The sequence below is a fragment of the Myotis yumanensis genome, unplaced genomic scaffold, assembly GCF_028538775.1.
Source record: "Myotis yumanensis isolate MYYU_CA2020_CCGP unplaced genomic scaffold, mMyoYum1.0.hap1 SCAF_9, whole genome shotgun sequence".
Taxonomy (NCBI): Eukaryota; Metazoa; Chordata; class Mammalia; order Chiroptera; family Vespertilionidae; genus Myotis; species Myotis yumanensis.
In genome coordinates, this window is record NW_027223760.1 from 61,303,503 (window position 1) to 61,331,016 (window position 27,514).

Sequence of the window (27,514 nt, forward strand, 5' to 3'; positions counted from 1 at the left end):
AGTCACGCCAGTCGGGCTCTGTCTCCCTATTAAATGAAGGTTTTGTTACTTCCAATTTAGAGAGAGTTCGTCCGGCCAAAAGCACAAGCCAGAACTAATTATCAGTAACAAGGAGCAATAATACTTAGAAAATAGGTCAACAGTCAGTTTTTCCTAAACTGAAGCTGTTTATGAAATTCTAAACGTCACATGTTTGTTGTAAATAGCAAACAGAATCACATAGATTATCCCTACACTGAACGTAAGCACATGCATTATTTATTTGTAATGAAGACACTGTTGTTTCTAGCTTGAGTCATGTATTCCCTCTGGTGTTTTTCCTTCACATTTGCCTCTAAGGCTGTCAAAGGAGCACTGAAGAGCCGCGTGTGGCCTTCGGGGAGGGAGTTGGCCACTCCCGCTCTGTGGATTTCTATTCCTTGTTGGCACAGCTGAAACACCAATCAACACCCCCCTCTTTTACCCTCACCCCCCGCAGGACGTCTGAATCTGCTGAAAATGGTTCTGTGGCTGTGATTTGAAGATCACACGCGGTGAAGTGTTCATGTTGCCACCTTTCCTGCACATTCTGCAGCCAGAACTAATCTGAGCGTATAAAATTCATGTTCCAGACGAGCTTGTTTTGACATTTAATGCCTGCGTTCTGCAGCACGACATAAATATGCTGTACGTTTTTTGCAACTGACCCTGAGTGATACAGCACAAAGCTTTGAGAGCAGTTACCAACAAGTATGCAGGTTGTTTCCACATTTAGATGGAATTGCACAGAGATCATAACGTGTGCTTTTGAGTACGTTTCTCAACCAAGGCGGGGTCTGAGCAGCTGTTTCAAGCACCTTCTGCACAACATGTGTTATCCATGCACATAATTCACAACTTCAAGTGACCAAAGATACACACACACACACACACACACACACACCATCTTTGTAGCGCTAGCCAGCACTGGGAGGAGCTGGTCATCTAGCTTAGAGCAAAGGAAACCTAATTGTGACATTTCAGCATGAGCTGGGTGAGTGAGTCAGTAAAGGAACAGCAGCAAGTTGATCATCCATGAGGCTGGAGATTATGATTTTATTTGGCGAAGGACCTTAGAATAGGGTCCAAAGGAAAGGAAGTTACTAGGAACTTCTTTGGAACTGTGGAGTCGCAGCGTTGAAAGCGTGCCTCTCGAAAGAGAATAAACATGCTGAGAGCGAGTGAGTCAGAAGCACATGAATTGTAAGAGGTTGAACCCAAGAGGCCACATCAGGCAGTGCTGCTTAATGCCATCACATGATCCGCCCCGAGGCCCACATTTAATTAAAAGGAGTGGGGTGCAGGAGAAGAGGCTGCTGTTGGCAGATGGAGCCGGAGGAGCTGGGAGCTAAGCCTTGATTGCTGGGTCTGGAGAGCACGGTCAGCATGGAATGTGCCTACTGCTTCCTGGGGTGTCTGCTTCTGGCTGCAGGAGTGCCCCTTGGTGCCGCCAAACGTGAGCGATTCTCAAAGTTTCTGTGTTTAACCCGTTCTCTGGCTCGGGGCTGCGTGCTGGGCTGTCTGGAGAAATGTCGTCTGAGCCAGAGCTAGACTCCATGCTCAGTCATTTCTTCTGGAAACCGCTGGGAATGTGGGAACCACAGCAAAATGCCGCCAGCTCCATTCTTTGCTTCAGGCTCATAGAAACTAATAACCGTGCAGCCTCTCTCTGATGGGGCTTTTATTTATTTATTTATTTTTCTCATCACAGTTGGGACCTACTGTCTTGCCAGACAGGGGAGGGCGGGGGTGCGAGGGGAACAGTCTCTGGCCTGAGAACAGAGCAGCGCTTCCCCCTGAACGTTGGTTTCGATTCGGTAGGGTAGAGCACTCAGGTCAATCGGGCCGAATCTAGAGACAAGCTCTCTAATAATCCCAACCCAGAAGCCCACCCCCAGAGATTTCTCCCCAGAGCTGCATGAACTCGCGGCCTCTATGGTGAGGTTTCTGTGAGAAGAGCTGGAGCCCAGGCCTCTATTCTGGTTTGCATTGCAGGTTGGTGACTTGTTAACAATACAGATGCCCAGATCCCAGAAACAAGAATCTTTGGAGGTGGGTCGGAGCACCCTTATTTAAAAAGCTCCGCCCTAGCCGGCTTGGTGGATAGAGCGTCGGCCTGTGGACCCACAGGTCCGGGTTCGATTCCAGTCAAGGGCACATACCTCGGTTGCAGGCTCCTGCCCTGGCCTGGGCCTGGTCAGAGGCATGCAGGAGGCAACCAATCGACTTTGATGTTTCTCTCTATCTTTCCCTCTCTCTTCCACTCTCGCTAAAAATCAATGGAAAAATACCCGCGGGTGAGGATTTAAAAAACAACATAAAAAGCTCCTCTTGTGAGTGGAATGCAAAGCCAGAATTTGAGCCATTTAGGTCAGATGCAGCCCACTGGTCCAGTCCAGGGGCGGGTGGCGATGGCGGCCCCGCGCTCCACAGTTAGAGTGGAACAGGAGTAAAGTGTGCATCACCCAGAAGGGCCACCCCACCTGGCTCCAGAAGGCATTCACTGGATGAGAAGTCAGGGATCCGGTTCTGCCGGGGGCTTCCCTGGGCCCAGGGGGGAGGCGCTGAGAAAGGACTGCATCTGCATCCCCACCGGCAGCTTGTGTGCAGGCTGCTTCCCTCTGTCACTCAGGTCATCCCCACAGCACCTTCGTGGAGCAGCCGGTCCTCGCCCAGTCAACAGGCGAGGACACCAGAGCCCGGCCTGCTGCTCCCCTGCTCAGCCTGAGGGAGCAGCATCTCGGACCCTTGGCCGGAGGGACCTGCACACACATCCTTCCCACCTCCTCCTTGCGGGAGAGAAGTGCCTGTAATTAAGTTGTCCTCACAGAGTGGGAACTCGAGAGAGGAAGGAGCAGGAAACTGCTGGCAGCCCTGGAGGGCAGAGCGTGTGTCCCTGGGGCTGGGAGGCCCAGGCGGGGCGGGAGGTGAAAAGGGGGCGCTAGGGGTGCAGGAGCTCCAAGGTGGGGGCAGGGAGTGCCATTTGGGGGGAAATAGAGGGAAGTGGCCAGAGGCATGACCAATTCTGTTCAGGTCCAGGGAGACCCTGCCCCGCCATCTCCTGGGACTGGGCCCAGTGTCCTTGACCAGGGTCTGGGGTGGGTGCCAGGGCCCGAGAGCGCTGGCCTGTGTGGGCCTCACGTGGCTTGTGCACAGCTGGGGAGGCCAGCGTCGTGATGATCCCATTTCCCAGACCAGGAAATAGGCCACAAAGAGGTCAAGAAACGCCCCCAGGCCACACAGCGGGTAAGGGGAAGAAGGCCGCTGCCATGCCACTGTCCTTCCTGCAGTTGCACAGCCGTGGGCTCCCTGCCAGCCGTGGGCAGGCACAGTGACTTAGCTCCATGCAGCTTTCGTTTCCTCCTTTGCCAAACTGGGTAAAGGGGTTCTTGAGAGATCAGCCAACGACAGGTGCTTGGAGTGGGAGACCTACAAGGTGGCGATTGTCTTCCTCAAAGAACCTCCTGGGTGACTCCCCAGGAGTCCGGGAGGTGGAGGGACCGAGAACTGACTGGTCAGTGGAGGCCTGCGCCCTGTTCTAGCCTCCTTTCCACCGACGCCCCTTTGCTCTGCTCAGTGAAACAGGTTAGCGGGTTGAATCTCTCCGTTGATTTGAGAGGAGCCCCAGCCCGTTAGGCAACGTAACAAAACCCTGATGTTCCTGGCTCCTCCTGGCCCTAAACCAGAGCTTCTGGCCACAGGAAACGGATGGGTGGGATTCACAGGGTTTCACACACTAAGGGATCCTTACCGCTGTCCAATCACAGCCCTGGGAGGAGGGAGGAAGAGGAAGGTGCTGACAAGCTAGTTAAGGATCAGCCTCAGCCGCAGTTGGCGATGGGCGAGCAGGGAGGCCAAAGTACCCACAGGAAAGCCAGGGCTGAGCTGGGAGTGACTCCATTGGCCTTCACACGTATCCCCACCCCCAGCACACCTCTCTTTTCCCCTTCTAGTCTGCTTACTATTGGGTGTTTTTTTTTCTTCTACTTTTAATTCAACTTTTAATTCTGAAGTCATTGTAGATTCATATACAGTTGTAAGAAATACTACAAAGAGATTCCCCAGTACCCTTTACCAGGTTTCTCCCAATGGTAACATCTTATAAAAATAGTGTATAATATCACAATCAATATCCTGATACAGTCAAAATGCAGACAGTTCCATCACCACAAGGGTCCCTCCTCCCTTTAACAGCCAAACCCACCCAGCCCTAGCCCCTAGCAACCACCAATTTATTTTCTGTATGTATAATGTTATGTAAATTGCATCATTACAGAATGTCATCTTTGGGAATTGGATTTTTTTTAACTCAATGTACTTTATTGACGATGTTGCATGTGTCAGTAGTTTGTACTTTGTTATTACTGAGTAGTATTCCATGGCATGGATGGACCACACTTTAACCCTTCACCCAGTGGGGGATATCTGGGTTGCCTCAGCTTGGGCTGTTTGAATAAAGCTGCTAGGAACATTCATGTCCAGGTTTTTATGTGAACATAAGTTTCCTTTTCTCTGGGATAAATGCCCAAGAGTTCAATTGCTTAGTTGCATGGTAATTGCATGTTTGGTTTTACAAGAGACTGCAAGCTGTTTTCCAGAGTGATTGTACCATATTACATCCCCACCAGCCATGTATGAGTGATCCGGTTTCTTCCCGTGGTCACCTACATTTGATGTGTCCCTATTTTTCATTTTAGTAATTCTGAAAGGTGTATAGTGGTGTCTCATTGGGCTTGTAATGTACACGTCCCTACTGGTTGGCGATACTGAACATCTTTTCATGTGTTTCTCTGCTGTCTGCACAACCTGTTCAGTGAAATGTCTGTTCAGGTCTTTTAATTGGATTGTTTGAGTTTTAACATTGAGTATTGAAAATTCTTCATATATTCTAGATATCAGTTCTTTCTTGGAAATGCAGTTTGCTAATACTTTCTCCCAGTGTGTAATTTGCTGTTTCATCCTCTTCACATGGTATTTCACAGAGCAGAATTTTTTTCATTTTAATGAGGTCTCATTTATCATTTTTTTTCCTTCAATGGTCGGATTTTTGGTGTCACGTCTAAGAATTCTTGTCTAGCCTGGAGCCTGAAGACCTCTCCTGGGCTTTCCACATTTTTGTAGCACCATTTGCTTTTAATTCTGAGGTCATTGTAAATTCACATACAGTTGTAAAAAATACTACAAAGAGATTCCCCAGTGCCCTTTACCAGGTTTCTCCCAATGGTAACATCTTATAAAACTAGTGTATAATATCACAATCAGGATATTGACATTGATACAGTCAAAATACAGACAGTTCCATCATCACAAGGGTCTGGCTTTCCTCCATCAGATTGCTTTTGCATCTTCGTAAAAAATCAGGGCATTTTTGTGTGGATCTATTTCTGGGTTCTCTATTCTGTCCCATGGATCTACGTCTATTTCTTGTCACTCTCCTTTTAATTTTGTATTTTTCCTTGACTTCTGACATTTAACATCAGAAGAGAGATCTGCTTTGATTATGTTTCTGGAAACACTGCCTTTCTCTCAGGAGCTGAGGAAAAGGAAGATTCTTGAGAACAGTGGGGAAAACTGGTTCTTGGAATCAAAAGGTGTGAATCTTCATTTCTACTCAATTAAAGATGATCCTGAGTGGATCCTATCACTTCTCTGGGCCTGAATCTCTTCATCTATAAAATAAGGGGTTTTGAACTAACTAATCTTAGTTCTTTCCAGATTGAACATTCTACCATTCGGTGACTCAATCTCTTCATCTATAAAACAAGGGGTTTTGAACTAACTAATCTTAGTTCTTTCCAGACTGAACATTCTACCATTCTGTGACTCAGTTCGAGTAAATTTCCAGTTACAAACATTTATTGATAAGCATGCATTTCCTGCCCTTGCTTAGTAGTATCATTTTTCCAAATAGGAACAATCTCATAGAATCACAGAACCTTTGGTTTTCGTCTGATTTGAAGGCCCAGAGAAGACATGGCCTGGGATCACCCAGCCTGTCTAGTAGCTGAACCAAGACTAGAGACCAGATTCTGTGACTCCCAGTTCAATGTTCTTTCCTATTCCATCTGCCTCCCTTATAAGAAGGGAACAACACGCCGCTCCCTCCCCGTTCCGGGAAGGAGGAATAGAAGACAGAGGTTAGTGGCATCCATTCCATATGGCTTTTCTGACTACCTACCAAATACCACCCCTCATGGAAAGCCTCTTCCAGGGTTTAAGAGAAGACACCAAGAAATAAGACCATATGAATTGATGCAAAAACAGTTTATAATAGTGTATAATCAGGAGCTGACAGAGTTTTGGGCTGTAATAGATTACTTAAATAGGTTGAGTAAGACACTTAGTATCTCAATAAGTCCAAAGGTAGGCAAGACTAGCGCAAGAGCTCAGCAATATCATCAAGAACTGTTCATCCTTCCATTCTGACGTGTTGGCTTGCTTCCTCAGATTTGTGACCTCATGGTTAGGGCTACCCCAGCTCCAGGCATCACATCATTGCCCTACCATCTCCAAAATCTATTCTGAGTAGAATTACCTAAACACACCAAGTAAAAGATAGAGTGAATTTTTTTAAAAAACCAACAATATGCTATCTATAAGAAATCCCCATATATAAGATTTCTTATAGATACTGGTATATGATGGAAAAGTATGTGCCAGTTCAACACTGGGCATTAATATCAAGGTATTCTCAGAACAAGGAGTATTACCAGAGATAGAAGTCAATTCCTCATGATAAAAGGATTAATTTATGAAGAAGATTAAACATTCAGAGCTTCAAAATACATAAAGCAAAACCTGACAGAACTGAAAGAAGAAACTGGCAAATCCATCATAATAGTTGAAGATTCCAACATTCCTCTCTCAGTAACTGAAAAAACAAGTAGACAGAAAAACAATAGGAACCTAGACGTCTCAAAAACCACTGCCAACCAGCCTGACATAAATAACATTAAAATCAAACACTTTGCTCAACAACTGTAGACTATACAAGTGCCTATGGAACATTTACCAAAACAGACCATATGCTGGGCCACAAAAAAGTAGATTGTTCAATAGTGGACTGTCCAGTATGCCTCTCTTGGAATCCTGGAGGCATTCCTGAGCCTGGCATTCCTTTAGCCAAGTGAACAATTCAGGATGGGAAAAGATGCAAAAATTGATCTGAGAATTATTGGTATCTGTGTTTTCCTGATGACATTGTGTAAATCAAAATACTCAGAGGAGATGTGTTGAACAAACAAATGATGGCTAAGAAATGCTGACTTTGAAATTTTTCTTTGATTCATCCAACGTACATGAAGTTATAGTGTCTGAATACTTGTATTAAAGGTATTTCCAGTGGAGATTTAAAAAAAAACAACTTTACCTGTTTGACATATTGGAAATATTATGTATGTTCTTTCTAACCTTATGGAATAAAAAGTGACTTTAACCATTGTTAGGTAAGTATTAAACGAGGAATAGAGTTGACTAAATAATTGGTTTTTCAAATATTGATACAGGATTTCATGATGTGCTGAGCAATGAAAGAACTTCTGGTCATATGAGGGAGCACAACCAACTAAATGGTTGGTCTTCAGATGAAAATGATTGGAATGAAAAACTCTATCCAGTGTGGAAAAGAGGAGACCCGAGGTGGAGAAACTCCTGGAAAGGTAAGTGGAATGATTCAACCCAAGCAGCTGTCATTTCCTATTTAAGTCAGTCTCAGATCGTGGACTTGGAAATCACGTGGCTTATGTTTCTTCTGTGAGTGACAGTGCTCTAGGCATCTGGATTTGGCAATCTCTCTTTTATCTCAACATATCACTTTCTAAGTCACACATACACATGCAGGTTGATCTCCTTAGAATTTACAAGTTTATGGTTTTTGGAAGACTTTAGAGAGTGAGCAGGTTTAGTCTCAAACCTATTTAACGAATGTGTGAACAGTCCTCTCCAGAAGATCTGAGACTCCAGAGGAGTTTTTGACCATCTCAACACTGTGGCTTGTCAGGAAGTGAGTATCTTTCTATTCACATGAATGAATGACTTCTTCATTCATTGCTTTTGAGTTAAAAAAAAATATGAACTTTTAGTACTTGGCTTCTCAATCCAATTAAACAGATTTTAAAACTTATTTTAAGTGAATGTTCTTTCTGTGTTTAGAGAATTTTTTAACTGGTCTGACTTCCTTTTATTATTTATCTTCTAGAATGTTGTATTCTGATAACAAAGTTAGGAATCCAGAAAATAAATTAATTTATTGTAAAGAGGCATAAGGATCCTCTGGCTGGTCCTTAGGATTAGATGTAACTTGATGTCATTCATCAGTGAAAGGAAAGAGATGCTTGATCATGGAGCTCCGTTTTTCTTTGCCCTAGGAGGCCAGGTGCAGGCGGTTCTGACCAGTGATTCCCCAGCCCTGGTGGGCTCAAATGTAACATTTGTGGTGAGCCTGGTGTTTCCCAGATGCCAAAAGGAAGATGCCAATGGCAACATAGTCTATGAGAAGAATTGCAGAGATGGTAAGGAAAGTTATTCACTTCACAGGAACACGCTAGTTCTCCGAACTACTGGAGACCCAGCTCAGAAACCTTGATCCTCGCAGGAGCTGCTCCCATGAATTCAAGATGCTGCTATCAACCCATGTCAGCCTCTCAAGTTGATGATGGGGAGGCTGAAAGTGTGATTCCAGTCCTTTCACTAACATTAGCCAATGACCCTTCAGCAAACGGATGGTTCTCTGCTACCCTCTTATCAAGCTCAGTTTTTTCTTAGTGTCCGGGTGATTGGACAGAGAATACCTTGTTAATTCTCAAGTTTTGGTTTTATTACTTGGAATGCTTTTGGCTACTCAAGGAATAGCCAATTTGGCAGATGTCTGCTGCTTAGAGTAATTCTGCTCACAGGTATTTCTTAAGCAAGTGCTGTGTGGCTAGCACAAATGACAAAATATCTAATTTTGGATTTGTTTTGCTCTTAGTTAAAGCAGATAAGTTCTTTGTTAAAGAGTGAAAATACACACAAATACACTAAGGGAAATTATCTCGTTGGAACTGTACATTCTTAAAAACACCAAGCTAATTACCGAGATTCTTCAATCAGTGACAAGGCTATTAAATGCATCTAATGATCTAATTTTATTATTTAGAACTTCAATTAAATGGTCAACATGTTCATTCCTTATTAATTTATCATATTCCTATGAGGAAAACACTAGATTCTGTACAGAACAGGTTTGATGGTTAAAAAGTGTTGTATTTAAAATTCTGTAGCATTTTTCTCTTTTTTCCTAAAATAATATGCTGATTCGTATGAATGTTTCAAATGACACTCTAGCCCTCTGAGCATTTTTTGTATGAAAGAGTTCTTTTGACTTATGAAAATTCTAATGAAATATCGGTCACCACTACAAAGGCCTGGGGATCATTGAAGAAATTACTGATTCCGGGTGTAGGGCAGGGTTGCAGGTGAGCTGGGGTATCTCACCTGGGGGAGGGGGTGCTCAGAGACTGATGGGGACCTGTCACAAGGACAGAGAAGCCGGCTTGCAGGGGCTCTCACTGGCCCTGTTTGAGTCTATTGAAGAATAAAAATACTAATGGCTGTAATGGATTGATAAATAAAAAGCTCCGTAAATATCAGTGACATAAAATACCAAGAGCTATTCTAGATGAAAAACAATACTGATGGTGACTTATTTAAAATGAAAAATGTCATACGTACAGAAAAGTACTAGTAGAAAGTAGGGTACATTCAACAGCCAAACACCCTACCTGGCTTCAACAATTTAAACATTCTGGATATTTGTTTGTTGTTGTTGTTGTTTTGTTCTCTCTCTCTCTCTCTCTCTCCTTCCCACCCTCCCCTCCACCTCCCTCCCTCCCTTCCTTCTTTTCTTTCTTCCTTTATTTCTGAAACAAAATAGCCAAATGTAGTATGTGACCCTTGATTACTGTGGGAGGTGGTAATGGCTTGTGCCTGTGTAAGAGAATGCCCTTATTCTAAGGAAATGTGTGCTGAAGTCTTTAGGAGCGGGCAGTCATGATGTCCAATGAGTCAGGAAGAAAGGCTACAGATAGAGTGTATCCAAATAAGAAGACAGGTGATCTAAAACTGAAAACAACAAATGAACAAAAAAAACAAATAAGAAGACAGAACTACCCTCAGTTTGGCTTGAATACAGTTGTGATTTGGAGACTCAGTGTGAAGATAAAGTATATAGAGTGAGATCTCTAGATCAAGCATGTCAAACTCAAAGGCTAACACGGGCCAAACAAATGAGGCATGTGGCCCACGGGCCGCGAGTTTGACATGCTTGATCTAGATTGAGCATTCCTGATATTTGTTCTATATACTTACTGAAATTGAACATATGTAACATATACAGAAAAATGCACAGATCATAAATGCACCATTGGATGAATTCTAAATATTAGGGCTGTGGTTGTTCAACTATATTTAAACTAGATTTGAAAAAATATGAAAAGTATCTAATTCAATGATGAGCATTGAGCAGTCTGATCCAGATGACGATCACAGTTTTTCTTTCTCTGCTTAGGAACAGGCCCACTTGCTGACCCCTATGTTTACAACTGGACAGCGTGGGCCGAGGATGCTGACTGGGGAAATGACACCAACCAAAGCTACCAAGTGTTCCCCGACGGCAGGCCTTTCCCGCACCACCACCACCACCACCACCGATGGAGGCAGTGGGGTTTCGTCTACGTGTTTCACACACTTGGTTAGACTTTTACAAATCCCTTTAGCTTTTCCTTCATCTTTCCTTAAAATTTGTCTCTTTTCTTATTCTATGATCAAGAATTAATAACATTGAGAGTTTAATCACAGTTAACCTGTTAACTTTCCTTAGCTGGGATGTATATGGCTTAGTCTTGCCAAATTTCCAGGACACCAAAGAATTAAAAGGAGGGGGGGAACCCCCTTCAGCTTTCTTTGTTAAAACAAAACTCATTTTTTTTCTGTCTAAAACAGTAATCTAAAAAAATACTAATATTTATTTTTTAAAATATATATATATTTTATTGATTTTTACAGAGAGGAAGGGAGAGGGATAGAGAGCTAGAAACATCAATGAGAGAGAAACATTGATCAGCTGCCTCCTGCACATCCCCCACTGGGGATGTGCCCGCAACCAAGGTACATGCCCTTGACTGGAATCGAACCTGGGACCCTTCAGTCCACAAGCCAACGCTCTAACCACTGAGCCAAACCAGTCAGGGCTACTAATATTTATTTATTTGAACGGCACACAGATGGGCATTTGTGATTTTTTTTAAAAAATATATTTTATTGATTTTTTACAGCGAGGAAGGGAGAGAGATAGAGAGTTAGAAACATCGATGAGAGAGAAACATCGACCAGCTGCCTCCTGCACATCTCCCACTGGGGATGTGCCCGCAACCCAGGTACATGCCCTTGACCGGAATCGAACCTGGGACCCCTCAGTCCGCAGGCCGACGCTCTATCCACTGAGCCAAACCGGTTTCGGCAAGGCATTTGTTGATTTATTCTTTAATTTTTTATATTGTTAAATGAATTTTTAAGAATTAAAGAAATGTTTTTTTTAGGAAATTTGGAAAATGCAGAAATGTACAAATGAAAAATCAGTCACCCATAATTAACACCAGAGGTTATCACTGTTAAATTATGGTGTTTTCTTCATTAGTATTTCTTGATTAGGATTATAATGTACACACATTTTTTTTCTTAATGTCACGAGTATTTGACTACATCATTAAAATTCTTTATATACATTATTTTAATGACTATATAATATTCCATTTTGAAGAAATAACATAATCTAACCACTGCTCTTCTTTGGCATAGCCAACCTTGTTTTCTTTTTTTACCCACAAATGGTATCCACTTTGCTTTATTGCTAGAAATTTAGGTTATTTCTAGCAAAGCTGCTAAGTCCTTAGTTAAAAATGTCACCAGGTGCCACCTGGCTCTGAGGATTTGAAAATTGCTACCAATAGTGCAGCCTCCAAATTTCTAAATGTTTTGTCTTTTATTTCGTAAATTAGAGAAAGCTTCTCTTTCTCCAATGAACTATTTGCAAATCAAAACAAAATATTAATAATGCATTCTGATCGAACAAAGTACAAAATACCTGTCAAATATTATGCCACCTATTTAAATCAGTTGATTTAAAGCTGACTTTTTTCTTTTTTTTTCTTTTTAAAATATATTTTATTGATTTTTTACAGAGAGGAAGGGAGAGGGATAGAGAGTTAGAAACATCGATCAGTTGCCCCCTGCACACTCCCCACTGGGGATGTGCCTGCAACCAAGGTACATGCCCTTGACCAGAATCGAACCTGGGACCCTTGAGTCCGCAGGCCAGCGCTCTATCTGCTGAGCCAAACTGGTCAGGGCAAAAGCTGACTTTTTTCAATGCATGTCTGGCCCTTTGTCTGTCACCTCACCCAGTGTCATGATTTCTTTGACCTGACATGGAGTTTTCACGGAGTTAGTTACGCTTACTGACACTCAGAGTCTGTTTAGCCTAGTTAACATCCACTAACTTAACTAGTTAAGATGCCTTTATTTGCAATCAGCTTTTAGCCAGGAATTTTTGGTTTTCTAACAAGACTATTTTGAATTCCCATCTTCTGCTGAGGTCTTAGAGTTAACTGATATTGTCCCTCAACTAAGCATTGCCCCTGAGGTCTCTCTCTCAGTGCCAGAACTAACGTTTTCCTCACATATAATAAACCTCCTCAGAGACTCCATCGGAACTGCCTCTGCATGTCACTGGTACAGGGGGGTTCCAAATTACACATCCCTGAGAAGTCTAGTGTATTTTCCTAACACCTTTGACCAGGCGATAAACATGGTCATTCACCACCCCCACCTCACAACCATCCATCTTACAATACCTGTCGTTCCACTGACACAGCTATACCAGGTGACTCAAAGGATGAGAAACATCCTTGTGCCCTGAAGGAGAGGAGTCCCTTTCACTGCTGAACAGTGACAGTTAGATTAAAGGTTAGGGTTCAGAAAGAAAAAGAACGGCTCCAGGGTGTCCTAGAATGCTTTTATAGAACGTCTCCGTTCCTTTTTATACCCACCTCACCGTCCATCACTTACTGCCTACTTATACACAGATACCATTAGAAAGTGGGGGATTCTAGTCCCCTTTAAAAAAAAAAAGCTTCTTAATAATATAGCCAAAATAGTAATATTATTGCAAAAATAAGGTTGATTCTTGGATAAATTTTTTAAAATGCCATTGGCCACTTCACCATTACATTAAATGTATTTCCTGTGGGAAATACATCTATTTCAAGTGCCAAGTCACTTATTTATAGTAAGTGTTTATTTATGAACCAATGACTGCATTATCCCACCAAACAGCTCTGTCCGTTTTACCCATGCAGTTACGTTTATTTAACTGTGGGTTTGTTTTATAAAGTTTTATGTAACAACCCTTCCTGGTGCTCCCTCCCCAGAGCAATCTCAAAATGACCGTGGCTCATCGTTAAGAAACAACTTCCTATAATGGTCATGTGATAGTAACCAACACCTAACCGTTTCCACCCTCTCACAGGTCAGTATTACCAGAAATTGGGACGGTGTTCAGCGAGTGTTTCTATAAACACAACCAACGTGACGCTTGGCCCTCAAGTCATGGAAGTAGCTGTCTATAGAAGAAACCGAAGGGCATACACTCCTGTCGCAAAAGTGAAAGATGTGTACCTGGTGACAGGTGAGTGCTGTGAACACTCAAGGAACTGAGGAGGGAGGAGGCCCTTCGTTCTGATGGTGTTAGTGGGCTAAGAAGCAGTGAGAGCCAAGCGTTCTGGGTGGGGTTACCATTCATTAACGTGGGGAAACTCTAGAAAAACTTACACAGGAAAAAGAAAAATGATGCTGAATTATCCCTAATTTAAAATTTTAACTTAAAAGTCTTATTGAAGTCATCCACTTAAAACCAAGCAATCATGCATTCTTTGTATGTATCTGTATCTTTTAGATCAGATTCTTGTGTTTGTGAATATGTCCCAGAAGAATGATCGAAATATCTCCGATGAAACCTTCCTTAGGGACATTCCCATTCTGTTTAATGTCCTGATCCACGATCCCAGCCACTTCCTGAGTGAGTCTGACATTAACTACAAGTGGAACTTCGGGGATAACACCGGTCTGTTTGTTTCCAACAATCGCACTTTGAATCACACGTACGTGCTCAACGGGACTTTCAGCCTTAACCTCACTGTGCAAGCTGCAGTGCCTGGACCTTGCCCTTCACCTACACCCAGACCTCCAAAACCCACTCCTTCTTTATGTAAGTGTTTTCCAGGTGATCTTTGGGGGCAGGGGGTGGTCCTTAACTGCTAAAAAAGATGGCATGTAAGTTAGAGTGCAATATCCCTAGTTAAAAGGGTTGTGTAGAGACTCTGCAAAAATCTGTTGGTTTTTAAAGCCATTTTATCACTATTTTAAGCTCTTAGAATATGGACGAAAGGAAAATGTGCTCAAAGGCACTTTGCAGGTAAACGTTGGTGACTTGTAAACCACTCTTTGACCTTCCTGGTTTTCACTGGCCTCGGTCACGTGCACAGGTGCTCCCCCCTTCTAGCTCACACATTCTTGTTGTCTCCCAGTGTTTGTCGCTATGAGAAGACACACTGGCGCCTTGTAAACATTCAGGCCATCCCACTTTCCTTCCTCCCTCCCCCTTTTCTCTCCACTTCCATTCTCCTCCCTGCGCTGCCCACATCCACTCAGTGTCCCATGAAGACACAGCCACTCCTAAAAGCTCTTCCTAAATGGTCCAAAAGGAATGTGCCTTGAGAATACTTCTTGGCCAGCAAGCTGGAAAGACTCCAGACATTAAAACTTTCCCGGCTATAAAGCTTAATTAATCAAATCCCACCCTCTACTTACAGTACTTGAGGACACTCAAGAAGTTCTTAAGCGTCTACTTTGGGAAGCCTCAGCTTCCCTTCCCCACTCAGCCATTAGCACATCTTAGCACCCCAGGATCCAGGGGATTGTAATAGGCTGACATCCTCTCATTGGACACAAGAGGGCGCCATCACCAAGCCCAGAGGGACCACGCCATCATGATGTCTAAACTTGTCACTGTTTTTACCAAAAACCTGTTTGTTAACAATAATAAACTATCATAATAGTGTTATTAATAAAATGAGATATTATTAAACCAAACATATGTAAATCAAGACACTATAATTTATTTCTAATTGTATTCTTTAAAATACATTTTATTAATTTTTATTTATTGATTTTAGAGAGAAGTGAGGAAGGGGGGAAGAAGGGGGGAGGGAGAGAGAGAGAGAGAGAGAGGTGAAGAAACATCCATTTGTTGTCCCACTTACTTGTGCATTCATTGGTTGGATCTTGCATGTGCCCTAACCAAGGATGGAGCCCACAACCTTGACAAATCCGCATGATGCTCTAACCAACTGAGCTACCCGGCCAGGGCCCATCTGTCTGTTAAAGTGTTAGTTTTTCTCCATTAGCCCTTTAATCATACCTTGTCTTTATAAATATAGACACAGAGATATAAACTTGATTTTAGGTGCGTCTGCAAAACAAGATGTGCATTTTTTATAAGCATTCTACCAACGATAAAAGCAACTTTCATTATTTGGTCATTTTTTAAAGTTTTATTGTGAAATATAGCAGAGTCATGATTCCATGCTCTAACTTGACAGCTAAATTCTGCCTGTCAAGAACTCTAAAAGAAGTTCTCTAGTTTCCTGGAAGCAGCCAGCCATCTTTAATACCCTGTACACACAACTCCATTGCTACAGAACATAGCGGTTAAATCTCAGCACTAAATGAATGATCACCCTGTAACTTCCGAAGGACCACTGCGAGACTCAGGGGGCATCCCCAAGAGTCTGCCACAGACCATCCTGCTGATAAACCGCTGCATTTGAACCCAACATGGCATCGGAACCTTCCGGGCTTTACCCAAGTGGCATTTCCCAAAGTGTGTGCCATGGAACACTTGCTTCCAGAGATACTCTGAGAAGTGCTCTGAGAAGGCCCCTCAGAGCAGAGGAGCTTCTCGCTCAGTCCCCCACTCAAGGCTCGGAGGAGGCCTGGCGAGCTCTCCCACAGGGCTTCGTGCCTGCGTGTCCCTGTGGTAAAAAGGGGCCATTCTGAATGAAGCTTGGGTGCCCTTCCCGCAAAACTGGGTCCATTTCATGCCTTCTTAAATTTTATTTTTTTTTATTTTATTTTTTTAATTTTTTTAATATTTTAATAATTTTTATTTCTTAAAGTATTACAAAGAGCATTACATATGTCTCCTTTTTTCCTCCCCTTGACATTCCCCCGGCCCCTACCCCCCGCCCCCCCCCGCCTTCTTAAATTTTAGAGAAAGTCATGTTGCATTTTCAGTATCATACTTTCTTTCCAGTCTTTTTATCTTGTTAAAGGAATACCAACACCTTAATTAGAGCTTTTGAAATTATAACTAATTATCTTTTTATTGGGGTAAAATTGATGTATCACATTATATTAGTTTTAGGTGTACAGAGCATTACATTCTTTGCTTTAATCAGACTCAAAGGGTTGTTTTTCAAAAGCATCCTGTGCCCACTCCTTTTCTTCCCCACATCTCTGCTCACCAATGACTGAGGACTCTTAGAGCGTAAGTATAGCAGCTATGAGACAGCCAAACAGGGGAAAAATTGCCTTCTTCCATGTTGCTTGTTTCTTAATCTATGATGCACCTACCTTACTATTTAAAATTATATATCTTATATGTGCTACCGTATCTAAGTAGATGTATAGAAATGCATGATGGGACAAGGAAACTGATGTTTATTAAGTACTTCCGAAGTGGCAGTTATGAGAAGCAGGTTTTATATACCTCATCTCATTTAAGTTTCATAGTTCAACCTCACTAAGTCAGGAAGTATTATTCCCATTTTACAGATGAGTCCATTGAGGCAAAGAGAGGTGAAATAATATGCCCATGGTCTCAAGCAGCTAAAAACAAAGGATCTGGGATTTGAGCCCAGAAAACCTGCCTCCAAAATTAAAATATGTCCTTGTCTATGATGGCCTGCTTTATTTCATCATGACTGTTGTATCACATATTTAAAATGGCTTCTACCTTTCATTTGCTTCCTGTGTTTAAGCAAAATATGAGATTGTGTTTACTTACATAATTTAACAGCTCTCACATCTATATGCATCGTTGCACGTTTAGTTCACATTTCTACAGCAATTTAAAAGTATAGAGTTCTTGATGTTTTTCTAAAGAGCAGGCAGACAGGTGTTTAGATTTTTGGTTCTATCATGTACATCTTTTACATTCTCAGCAACTAACCTAAACTCTATTATTCAAACTCTGCAGCACCCGCCGGGGACAGCCTGCTGGAGCTGGGGGAGGTTCCCGATAAAGACTGCCGGATTAACAGATACGGCCACTTCAGGGCCATCATCACAATCGTAGGTAAGACTAGCAGGTGAAGGGAGTTGGAGTCTGCCTCAGGCCACCCACTCACTTCATTGACTCTGGCGGGTGCGGGTGGGGAGCAGGGCCACCCACTCTGTCTAAGGTGATGCCGCGAATACACGAGCAGAGACTCTACTGGTGTCTAGATTCCCACCTTCCTGCCCCAGCCTTCCCACCACATCCCAGTGGAAATGAGCCTTCCGTGAGGCCCACAGACTGATGAGCCTGCCCAGGCCCTATATCTCCGGCCCTGTGCATCCCAGAAACCTGAATGAATGAGCCTTGAAAGAAGGCCGATGACAAGTTCCCACAACTTCTGCTTTCTTCCCTAGCTGATTTCACAAAGTCACACTTCTTGTATGTAAGAAACAAGAGTGAACAGGGCCACCACACACATTTGTGCATTTCAGGCACAGCCCACAAGCACCCAGCAGAGAAGACAGGTGGGGTCTGCAGCCAGGCCATGCACCCTGGACCTCGGGTGGGGGTAAAACCCACGCTGTGTGCCCTGGGGCTGAGCACCTCACGAGCAAAGCTGGCCAAGGCCTGCACCCAGGGCTGCATCCCCCCAGGGGCACCTTTTCCTGGAACACCTGCCCAGAGCGGGTCCTACCTTCTAACACAGACACGGGATCCAGAAATGAAGAGCTAGGTTGGGCTCAAGAGCCATTCAGCTTGACTTTGAAAATGCTGCAGGGGCACGTATGCGAGGCGATGGGGTAGATTCCCGGATCTGGGGTTGTGGTGTGTGAGAAGGCTGTCTCCGTTTTGTTTGGCCTCCTGATGTGTTAAGGAGTAGTTTGATTTGGGTTGGTTTCCACTGTAAGTTGATGTGTTTTTCCATGCGGGCTTGTTTTGTTAGAGGGAATTCGAGAGGTGAACATCGTGGATATGACAGAAGTCCTGGTGCCCCTGCCACAGCCCGAGGACCCCTTGATGGATTTCCTCGTGACCTGCGAAGGGACGTGAGTACTTCGCCTCCCTCAGAGGGTGGGTCAAGTGAGGAACCCAGGCCTGAGCAGAGGCCTGACTCCAGTCTCCCCGACTAAGTGGATTCATATTTCTAGTTCATCAGTAAGTCAGGACAAGGAAGGACCCTACGAGGCCTTCTCAAGGATGCATTTGTTTTGCTAAAGTAGAGCAATGCTCATTACCTTTAACTGTTGATGAAGCTGAATAATAATTATTGATCGAACAGTTACAATGTTCTTACCATTTTACATCTGTTCTCACACAATCCTGTGAGTCTCCTCATTTTACAGATAGGGCCACAGTAATTACAGGACTTGCCCCCATAGACAGTGGGTACCTGACAGCACAGTTCACAGGTCAAGGTCTGGCTCAGAAACCCACTCTTTTTTTCCCCAATATGTTTTTATTGATTTTAGAGAGGGAAGAAGGGAGAGGGAGAGAGAGAGAAACATTGATGTAAGAGAGAATCATGGATAGGCTGCCTCCTGCATGCCCCCTACTGGAGACCAAGCCTACTGGAGATCAAGTCTATTCAGAAGTGAAACAGTGACCAAGACAGTCCTGCCTGGCCGGTAGCCTAGTGGTCACCAGGACAGCTATCAGGACACCAAGCCCCGACCTGGAATCAAACCTGCAGACCTTTTGGTGCATAGGACGATGCTCAACCAACTGAGCCACACTGGCCAGGGCAGAACCCCACTCTTAAGCTCCCCAAGGCTCCTCCAGAGTGGCAAGAGGCCAATGTGGAGTAGCTGGGTCCTAGCATTAATTAACAGCAATGCCTGATAATCCTGTCTCTCTTTATCATTTACAAAGCTCCTCTAGTGCATTATATAATTTGGCTTCCTACAGTTTGATTATAACTATATATAATAGACTAGCTAGATACTAGTGAATATATGTACTATATCAATTAATTGTTCACGAATTAACTGATTCACATACACGTAAATCCAGTGATTAAAATGTATGTGTATGTTGCCCTAGCTGGCTTGGCTCAGTGGATAGAGCATCAGCCTGAGGACTGAGGGGTCCCAGGTTCGATTCCAGCCAAGGGCATATGCCTGGGTGGCGGGCTCCAGCCCCAGTAGGGGGTGTGCAGGAGGCAGCCGATCAATGATTCTCTCTCATCATTGATGTTTCTATCTCTCTCTCCCTCTCCCTGCCTCTCTGTAAAAAATCAATAAAATATATATATATATTTTTAAATGGTAGCTAAGAAGCTCTCCAGCTTGGGGACTGAGGATTGACAGGAACTAGAGAAAAAGCCGACTGAAGAGTGAGGCTGTGGCAGAGGCCAGGGCATGCCTCCATCGCAGCCCACGCCCCCATGGGACCCAGCATCAGAGCCCTGTCTCTCCCTCCAGGAAATCTATTCAGAAGTGAAACAGTGACCAAGACAGTCCTGCCTGGCCGGTAGCCTAGTGGTCACCAGGACAGCTATCAGACATCTCTAGTTCAAGTCCCAGCTCCACCTCTGACTGCTGTGTGACCTTGGGCCAATTATTTTCTGTCCTGAGTGCTTCGTCCCTTGCTGCACTGGGATAATGTTACTTTCCTCATAAAGTCATTGAGAGGAATAGACAGGCCATGTCATATATCTAAAATGCAGCGCCTCTCACACAGTAAATATCGTCTACTCAGCTGTCGTCACTGCTGTTGCTGTATTTCCCTCTGCAGGAAGCTAGGCAGGGCAGGCTCCAGCATTTAATAATGTATTTGCCTAAGACAGTGATGGCGAACCTTTTGAGCTCAGCATGTCAGCATTTTGAAAAACCCTAACAACTCTGGTGCCGTGTCACATATAGAAATGTTTTGATATTTGCAACCATAGTAAAACAAAGATTTATATTTTTGATATTTATTTTATATATTTAAATGCCATTTAACAAAGAAAAATCAACCAAAAAAATGAGTTCGCGTGTCACCTCTGACACACGTGTCATAGGTTCGCCATCAAAGGCCTAAGACCTACGTCGCCTGCATCCTAGAGAGTCAGAAGGTAGAGGGAATGGCTTGGGCTTCACACAGGGTCCAGCAGCCCCCTGCCTGCCTTGATGGCGTATAATTTCTTCCTGTTCCATCCCCGGGCCTCACCTTCCGGACAATAAGGAGGAAACAGTAGCTCATTCCCAGGCTCGTTTAAGGATAAATTATGTGACAATTCAACGTCAGATAGTTTGAGGAAAAATAAGGTGGATTTCAATGTTATAGAAATGATTTTTCCTTTAAAGCTGTTTCATCCCTCTCTCTCCCTCTCGGTGCCGTGTACATCCTCAGCATTCCCACCGAGGTCTGTACCATCGTTTCTGACCCCACCTGCCAGCTCGCCCGGGACGCCGTCTGCAGCCCCGTGGAGGCGGCCATGGGCGACGCGTGCTTGCTGACCGTGAGACGGGCCTTCAACGGCTCCGGGACCTACTGTGTGAACCTCACTCTGGGTGACGATGCGAGTCTGGCCCTCACGAGCACCCTCGTCTCTGTCCTGGGCAGACGTGAGTTCTGTGTCTTGGTTGTGGGAGCATTTCACAGTGTAGATAAAGGGCATCGCGTTTCATACTGAAGAGCTTTGTTATCAATGTTTAATTTTATTTCAACGCAAAGTTTATTGAACTCTTGTTAATGTGGGTTTGAGGACTGGCATTAAAATCCAACGGCAAATCTATTTAGGGAAGAGATGAGAAAGAGAGAGACCGAGTGAAATCATGGCCAAAGAAAGCCTTTTGATGAAAAAAACTCAGCTCTGATCATGGAGCAGTAATCACAGGATCTGATCACTGAATGCGCGAATGGATTCCTATGCCAAGGGGGAGTGCGAACCAACATCAACAAATAACAATGTTCTCCAGTGAAACCATGGCAGAGGGGAGGCTGGGATCAAGTTGTCATGGAAGCCGCTGGGCAAAGATATGAAGCCAAGAAGAGAAATAAGAAATCAAGTGGGGTGCTCGCTTCGGCAGCACATACACTAAAATTGGAATGACACAGAGAAAATTAGCATGGCCCCTGCGCAAGGATGACACGCAAATTCGCGAAGCACTCCATTATTTTTTTTAAAAAGAAAAGAAATCAAGTGAGCTCCTCTCTCCCTTCTAACTTGCCACTCTCTCTTTCCCTTCCCAAATTCAACTGAGCATCCCACAGAGATTGTAGGAAACCAACTTACCTATTCCTCGGATGGTCACCAGAAAAATCAATCTTGACCCTCCCAATGCTTGGAGAGGTAAATGTTTACAAAATGGACTAAGAAATTTCATTGAGAAATGTTCATTTACTGGTGGCTTCCAATGTTTCCCAGCCTCAAAGTAAGGTCCCTACCTGGTGACCCTAAAGTAATTTCATTTATCCCCAGTTTTGTTGTGAAGTTATGGTTTTATCTCTTAGAAGCAGTGCTCTGTGGTAGAATGGAAGGAAGAAATTGTATACACATTACACATTATACATCAGGTACAACCTAATGACTAACTCACAAGTAACCCCTTTGGATTGGAGCCTGTCTCATAAGGTAACATGTGCTTAGACATATTCAGTCGTTAATATAAAAGGCAGCTTTATGCCGAAACCGGTTTGGCTCAGTGGATAGAGCGTCGGCCTGCGGACTGAAAGGTCCCAGGTTCGATTCCGGTCAAGGGCATGTACCTGGGTTGCGGGCACATCCCCAGTGGGAGATGTGCAGGAGGCAGCTGATCGATGTTTCTCTCTCATCGATGTTTCTAACTATCTCTCTCCCTTCCTCTCTGTAAAAAATCAATAAAATATATTTAAAAAAAAAAAAGGCAGCTTTAGCCTCATGGAAAGAAAAATTGTAGTAACCACACATGTAATTGTAGTAACCACACATGTAATTTGTATGAGGGCTTATTGTTCGTAAGATCCAAGGTATAGATTTGAAAATACACACACACAAAAACAAGAATACAAAGGAAGGAATTCTCCTTCCTGGGGGGCAGGTGCATTGGGCCCTGGGGTGAAGAGCCAAGAGGTGGGGGCCGAAAGGCAGCTGGAGCCTCAACACTACCACCTCCAGGCTCTTGTGCTGCCCCAATTGTTGTTTTTTCTTTTTTGGGGGGGGGGGGGGTTGCCTTTAAAGTCATAACCTAGGCCAGTGGTCGGCAAACTGCAGCTCGTGAGCCACATGCAGCTCTTTGGCCCCTTGAGTGTGGCTCTTCCACAAAATACCACATGCGAGCGCACACGTACAGTGCGATTGAAACTTCATAGCCCATGCGCAGAAGTTGGTATTTTGTGGAAGAGCCACACTCAAGGGGCCAAAGAGCCACATGTGCCAACCACTGCCCTAGGCTATGAAGCTTCCTCGGTGCCGGCAAACCACTGTTCTCTTATCTGGATTCTATGCTAGATGCGTGTTTAATGCTTCTTGTAGTGAGTGATAACTTTAGGGGTGACCCGAGCCATCTGTCAGAATCCAAATTAAGGACATCCAGGAGAGCTTTGAATCCAGTGGGGCTGTCCCTTGGTGACTCAGTTATCAAAGTCAGAATTCAGAAAAATAGATCATTGCTCAAAGGCAAATCCATAGATGCTCACCTTTACACACGGATCCAATGAACACGCACGAAGCAGCTGCAATTCTTTCGACAGATACTGAGTGAGCATCTACTCCGTGCCCAGCACGGCTCCAGGCACAGGCTATACGGTTCTAGGTCGAGTGGGGAACGAGATCAAGAAGACCCCTGCCTTAGTGAGCAGACACGGAGCACAAACAGATAAGAAGGCACTGTGACAAAATCAGAGCAAGGCAGGGCAGGGCGAGTGACTAGCATGGGAGAGGGGGGACAAATGCTGGCTTTTCAGATTGGGAGGTGGGGGACTTCCTGCCGACCCAGCAGTGCCCACGTGGTGAGGGGCCTCCGCTGAACGGAGACCTGAATTTGAATCACGAGCAGCCCATTGCAATCCTTGCAGGCCACCTGCAGGGCCAGGGTTTTATTCTGTGCGTAAGGGGAACCACTGGTGGGTTCGAAGCATGATCCTAATGGATGCTTTCAGAAGGTCCTACTGACTGCTGAGTGCAGCAAGGGTCATTGGGGGTAAGAGATCTTCCCAGGGGAGAGGGCTGGTGGCTGGGACGGCAATGGTGGTGGCGGAGGAGATGGAGGGAAAATAGATCAACTCCAGTTATACTTTGGCGGTAGAGACAAGATTTGCTGGGTTCCTGGAGTACAGAGAAGACATAACCCTTGCTTCGTGGTTCTCACAATTTAATAGGAGAGAAATGTGTGTAAGGAAGTAATTGCAACACAACGTGATTGAGGCAGAGGAAGAGAGGCGAGCAGTGACCAAGGAAGGGGCGACGCCGCCTCATGAACGTCTGGAAGGCGCCCCAAAGGGGTGGACACTTGAGATGAGCTGGGGAAGGACATTCCCCTCAGAGGGCAGGAGAATTTGAGGGTGTGGGGAGGATGGGAAGCTCCCAGGTTTCCAGCACAGCGGGTAGGTAGGTAGGTAGGGACCATGAGGCCAGAGCAGTGGGCGGGAGGATCAGGGAGCCCTCCATCACCTGGGCGCTGCTGGGTCCGCTGAGACCTGAGCGGATGTCTTCAGGACGTGACATCTCTCCCCTTAACACAGTGTTCCAGACACGCTAACTCGTTCTCCAGATGGAAGATAAGCTGACCCGAAGGCCATGTATTATATTTAACGGAAAAGATCACCGGAAGCCAGAGGGAGCCGTGTATCTTCTGAGAGCTCCCTTTGTCATTTATTTAATTGCACTACTACAAGCTGCATGTCCTCGAGGTGGAAGCTGTCGCTAATCTGGTCTTTCTTCTGTTTTTAAGGCCCAGGCTCCCCCGTGAGAATGGCGAGTGTTGCCCTGGCCTCTGTGGGCTGCTTGGCCATATTTGTCACTGTGGTCGCCCTGGTGGTGTACAAGTAAGTTGCTGGTTCTAACACTTTCCATCACTGTGGTACATTGTTGAAAATAAGTAGCAATGTGCTGCGCAAATGGGCCATTTTCCCCTTTTTGGCTTTTAACCGTTTTGTGTGTAGGAGGAAAATCTTCCATTGAATGATGAATACCAAACTAGCCTGTTGATTTTGCTGTGGTTTGTTGTGTCTGTTTTTTTTTAATCCAAACAACGCTACCAGATGTCAGCAACTTAGCAAAATTGTGTCAGCTCAATATTTAACATGGAAGCTCAAATTATAGTAAACAGGCACATGTCTTGCATGAAGACGAGGAAATAAACATATTTCCAAAAGACATCCGTGTCTTAGGAAAAGCCATAGATGAGGTAAAACGAAATGAACCCTTTTGTACTTGGGTGTGGAAAAGCTCGGGGAAAGTAATATCTCCCAGGTGGGGATGTTTTAAAAATCTTTCTAACACATTGCTTTTCAGAAAACGCAAGGAATACAAACCGATAGAAAACGGTGCTGGGATCAACGGCAAAGGCCTGAACGTTTTCCTGGAGCACGCAAAGGTCAAGTTCTTCCCCGGCAGCCAGGAGAAAGACCCACTGCTCAAGAACCAGCCGGGAGTTCTTTAAACCGTCAGCCTGATTTCTGACCAACAGCTCGCTCTTCAGTGCCGTATGTGTGAGCTGTGCTAGCGTAGAGGACTATCAACTTTTTTTCCTAAACGTTACTGTAAAATACATACTGTGGTTTAGGGAGGTGTAATTTTTTTTATAGGTTAAATGACATTATAGAGAAGTGGAGAGACATTACATGGCATGCCGCCTCGGCCGTGTTATGGAACTGATGGAGTCGGTCAGCCGTGCTTTCTTTCATTATGATTTATGTTTCACTCATAATGTCTTAACATGATTAGTAGGATCGACATACTGTGTCCAAAGAGTAGGTGGAGAAGGTACTATTCATCAGAGTGACCAGGTTGCCTGGAAGGCGAGGCTGGACGCTTTCTAGCTTCCCATATACACACATGCGTACAATCAATGCACTGTACTCCTGTCCCTAAGACCACGTTCCCGGGTAACTGAAGCCTATTTCAATGAGCACGCATGAGCTCCCAGCAGAACAAAGGCCAAGCCTCTACTATGATGCAGATGCTTGTTACACTAAAACAGTAATAATAATAATAATAATAATCTAATCAATGGGTGTGAATATTTTTGTGACAACCTGCCCTGCCCAGCTGTGTAAAGAAATGGTATCCATTGGCTTATCCCATGGACAGATAGCGCTTTCTGTGTGTCAGGCATGTTGCTCCACAGATGGCCGGCACTCGGTGTTGACGGTCTTGTGTGTGTGTGTGTCTGAGTTTCTATGCACTCCTGCGCATTTATTTGAAATGATATATTATGATTTTCCAAAGGAGACCTCTGGTTGTCCTAGTACTTTCTCTATTTAAATGATATAGAAGCTTGCCCTGGCTAGGTGGCTCAGTTGGTGGGAGTATCGTTCCATATAACAAAAGGTGACAGGTATGATTCCCGGTCAGAGCACATACCCAGGTTTCGGGTTCAATCCCCAGTCGGGGCGAGTACAGGAGGCAACCGATCAATGTTTCTCTCTCATATCAATGTTTCTCTCTCTCTCTTTACCTTCCTCTCTCTCAAAAAAATCAATGGAAACATATCCTCAGGTGAGGATTAAAAAAAAAAAGATACAGAAATTTGGTCAGTAAGGGTTTAACCTCCATTTGTAACTAAAACTATTTACCATATGTCAGACATGACATTTTTTCCCTCTCTTCCCTGGAAAATAAAGTATGAAAAGAGACAAGATCCTGGTATTGTAATTATTTTTTAATTTGTTGTTTGCTTTTGATTTCATTTATAATTTTGGCACATAGAACGTTGTTTCATGTGGCCCATGGAGCAAGAGAATTTCATAAGCATTTTATACTTCTAAATGTATATATTTAAAATTTCACAGTGTGTGAAATTTCAATAAATTTAATATGTAAGTGTATGTAATCAGGCCAATCTAAAAGAAGAGGTTTTCCATAAACAATTGTTCTGGACTCCTGAAACAGTCAGTAGTATATTAAAAATGAAGGCAAGAGGCTAGTTCTAAATCCTAGATCAGCAAACTTCTTCTGTAAAGGGCCAGATAGTAAATACTGTAGGTTTTGTGAGTCATACAGCTTCTGTCGCAACTACTCAACTCTGCTACCACAAACATAAATGAAAAACAAGTTCAAGCAAACACCTTCTTACGAAAGCAGGTGGGCCCTCGCCAGTTTAGCTCAGTGGATAGAGTGTTGGCCTGCGAACTGAAAGGTCCCAGGTTTGATTCCAGTCAAGGGCACATGCCTGGGTTGTGGGCTCAATCCCCAGTGGGGGGCTTGCAGGAGGTAGCCAATCAATGGTTCTCTCTCATCATTGATGTTTCTATCTCTCTCTCCCTCTTCCTTCCTCTCTGAAATCAATAAAAATATATATATTTTTAAAAAAAGCAGGTGGGAAGTCAGATACGCCCCACGGCCACCATTTGTTGACCCCTGTTCTAGACAAAAGAGACTAGAGAGACACAGCAACTGAAAGCAACTTAGGAGTCTGGATCGGAGCCTGTGTGGAAAGTCAAAAGGCTATGAAACATATTCTTGGGACAACTAAGGGAAATTTAAGTGCATACATACTGGATGCCAGATGATCTTACGGAATTATTGTTAATTTTCTTAAGGAATGGTGAAGAATTTTACAAGGAGCTTGTGGAGATCAACATTTAGTCTTGTGCATTCACTTCATAGATGGCCTAGATGCCAAAAATTAAGCTATTTGTTCTGAAACCATCTCCGAAGTATAAAGAAATTGCAGAACGTGAATTGTGATATTTCTCCCCATTTATGTGTTGGCTGCAGGTCTCTGTTCTCAGCCATGGGTTACTCTGCCCCTTGGGAGCCATTGGTAATATTAGGAGGCATTTTTGGTTGTCACTACCAGGGTGAGGTGCTCCTGACATCTAGTTGGTAGAGGCTAGGAATGCTGCTAAACATCCTACAAACTACGGCACAGCACCCCACAACAAAGCACCCCATATAATCTGGCCAAAACGTTAGAAACCCTGTCATGGATTAGTTGAAGAAACCCTTGACCTGATGTAAAGACAGAAGACTTGGATTCAAGTCCAGCCCTGCCA

The 27,514-nt window shown here is 44.1% G+C and overlaps 1 protein-coding gene and 1 non-coding gene across 2 annotated transcripts; both read left to right on the forward strand.

Moving 5' to 3' along the window:
* The first annotated feature begins 1,300 nt into the window (after positions 1-1,300).
* GPNMB (glycoprotein nmb) lies at positions 1,301-26,155 on the forward strand. Its single transcript, XM_070424428.1, has 11 exons — positions 1,301-1,474; positions 7,524-7,676; positions 8,385-8,528; positions 10,565-10,747; positions 13,583-13,741; positions 14,009-14,320; positions 17,372-17,470; positions 18,336-18,438; positions 20,726-20,940; positions 24,247-24,340; positions 24,810-26,155. Exons 1-11 carry the CDS (start codon positions 1,405-1,407, stop codon positions 24,955-24,957), a joined length of 1,680 nt encoding a protein of 559 aa, XP_070280529.1. The 5' UTR covers positions 1,301-1,404; the 3' UTR covers positions 24,958-26,155.
* On the forward strand, positions 21,390-21,496 carry LOC139017174 (U6 spliceosomal RNA). The gene has a single exon (XR_011472825.1). It is a non-coding gene; the product is annotated as a U6 spliceosomal RNA (small nuclear RNA).
* Positions 26,156-27,514: the final 1,359 nt, after the last annotated feature.

Bases quoted from the DNA above. Each gene is read 5' to 3' on its own strand.
- GPNMB (XM_070424428.1), top strand. From the start codon at position 1,405: ATGGAATGTGCCTACTGCTTCCTGGGGTGTCTGCTTCTGGCTGCAGGA. The intron at 1,475-7,523 runs GTGAGCGATTCT...ATATTGATACAG, and splicing joins GCCCCTTGGTGCCGCCAAAC to GATTTCATGATGTGCTGAGC. The intron at 20,941-24,246 runs GTGAGTTCTGTG...TCTGTTTTTAAG, and splicing joins CGTCTCTGTCCTGGGCAGAC to GCCCAGGCTCCCCCGTGAGA.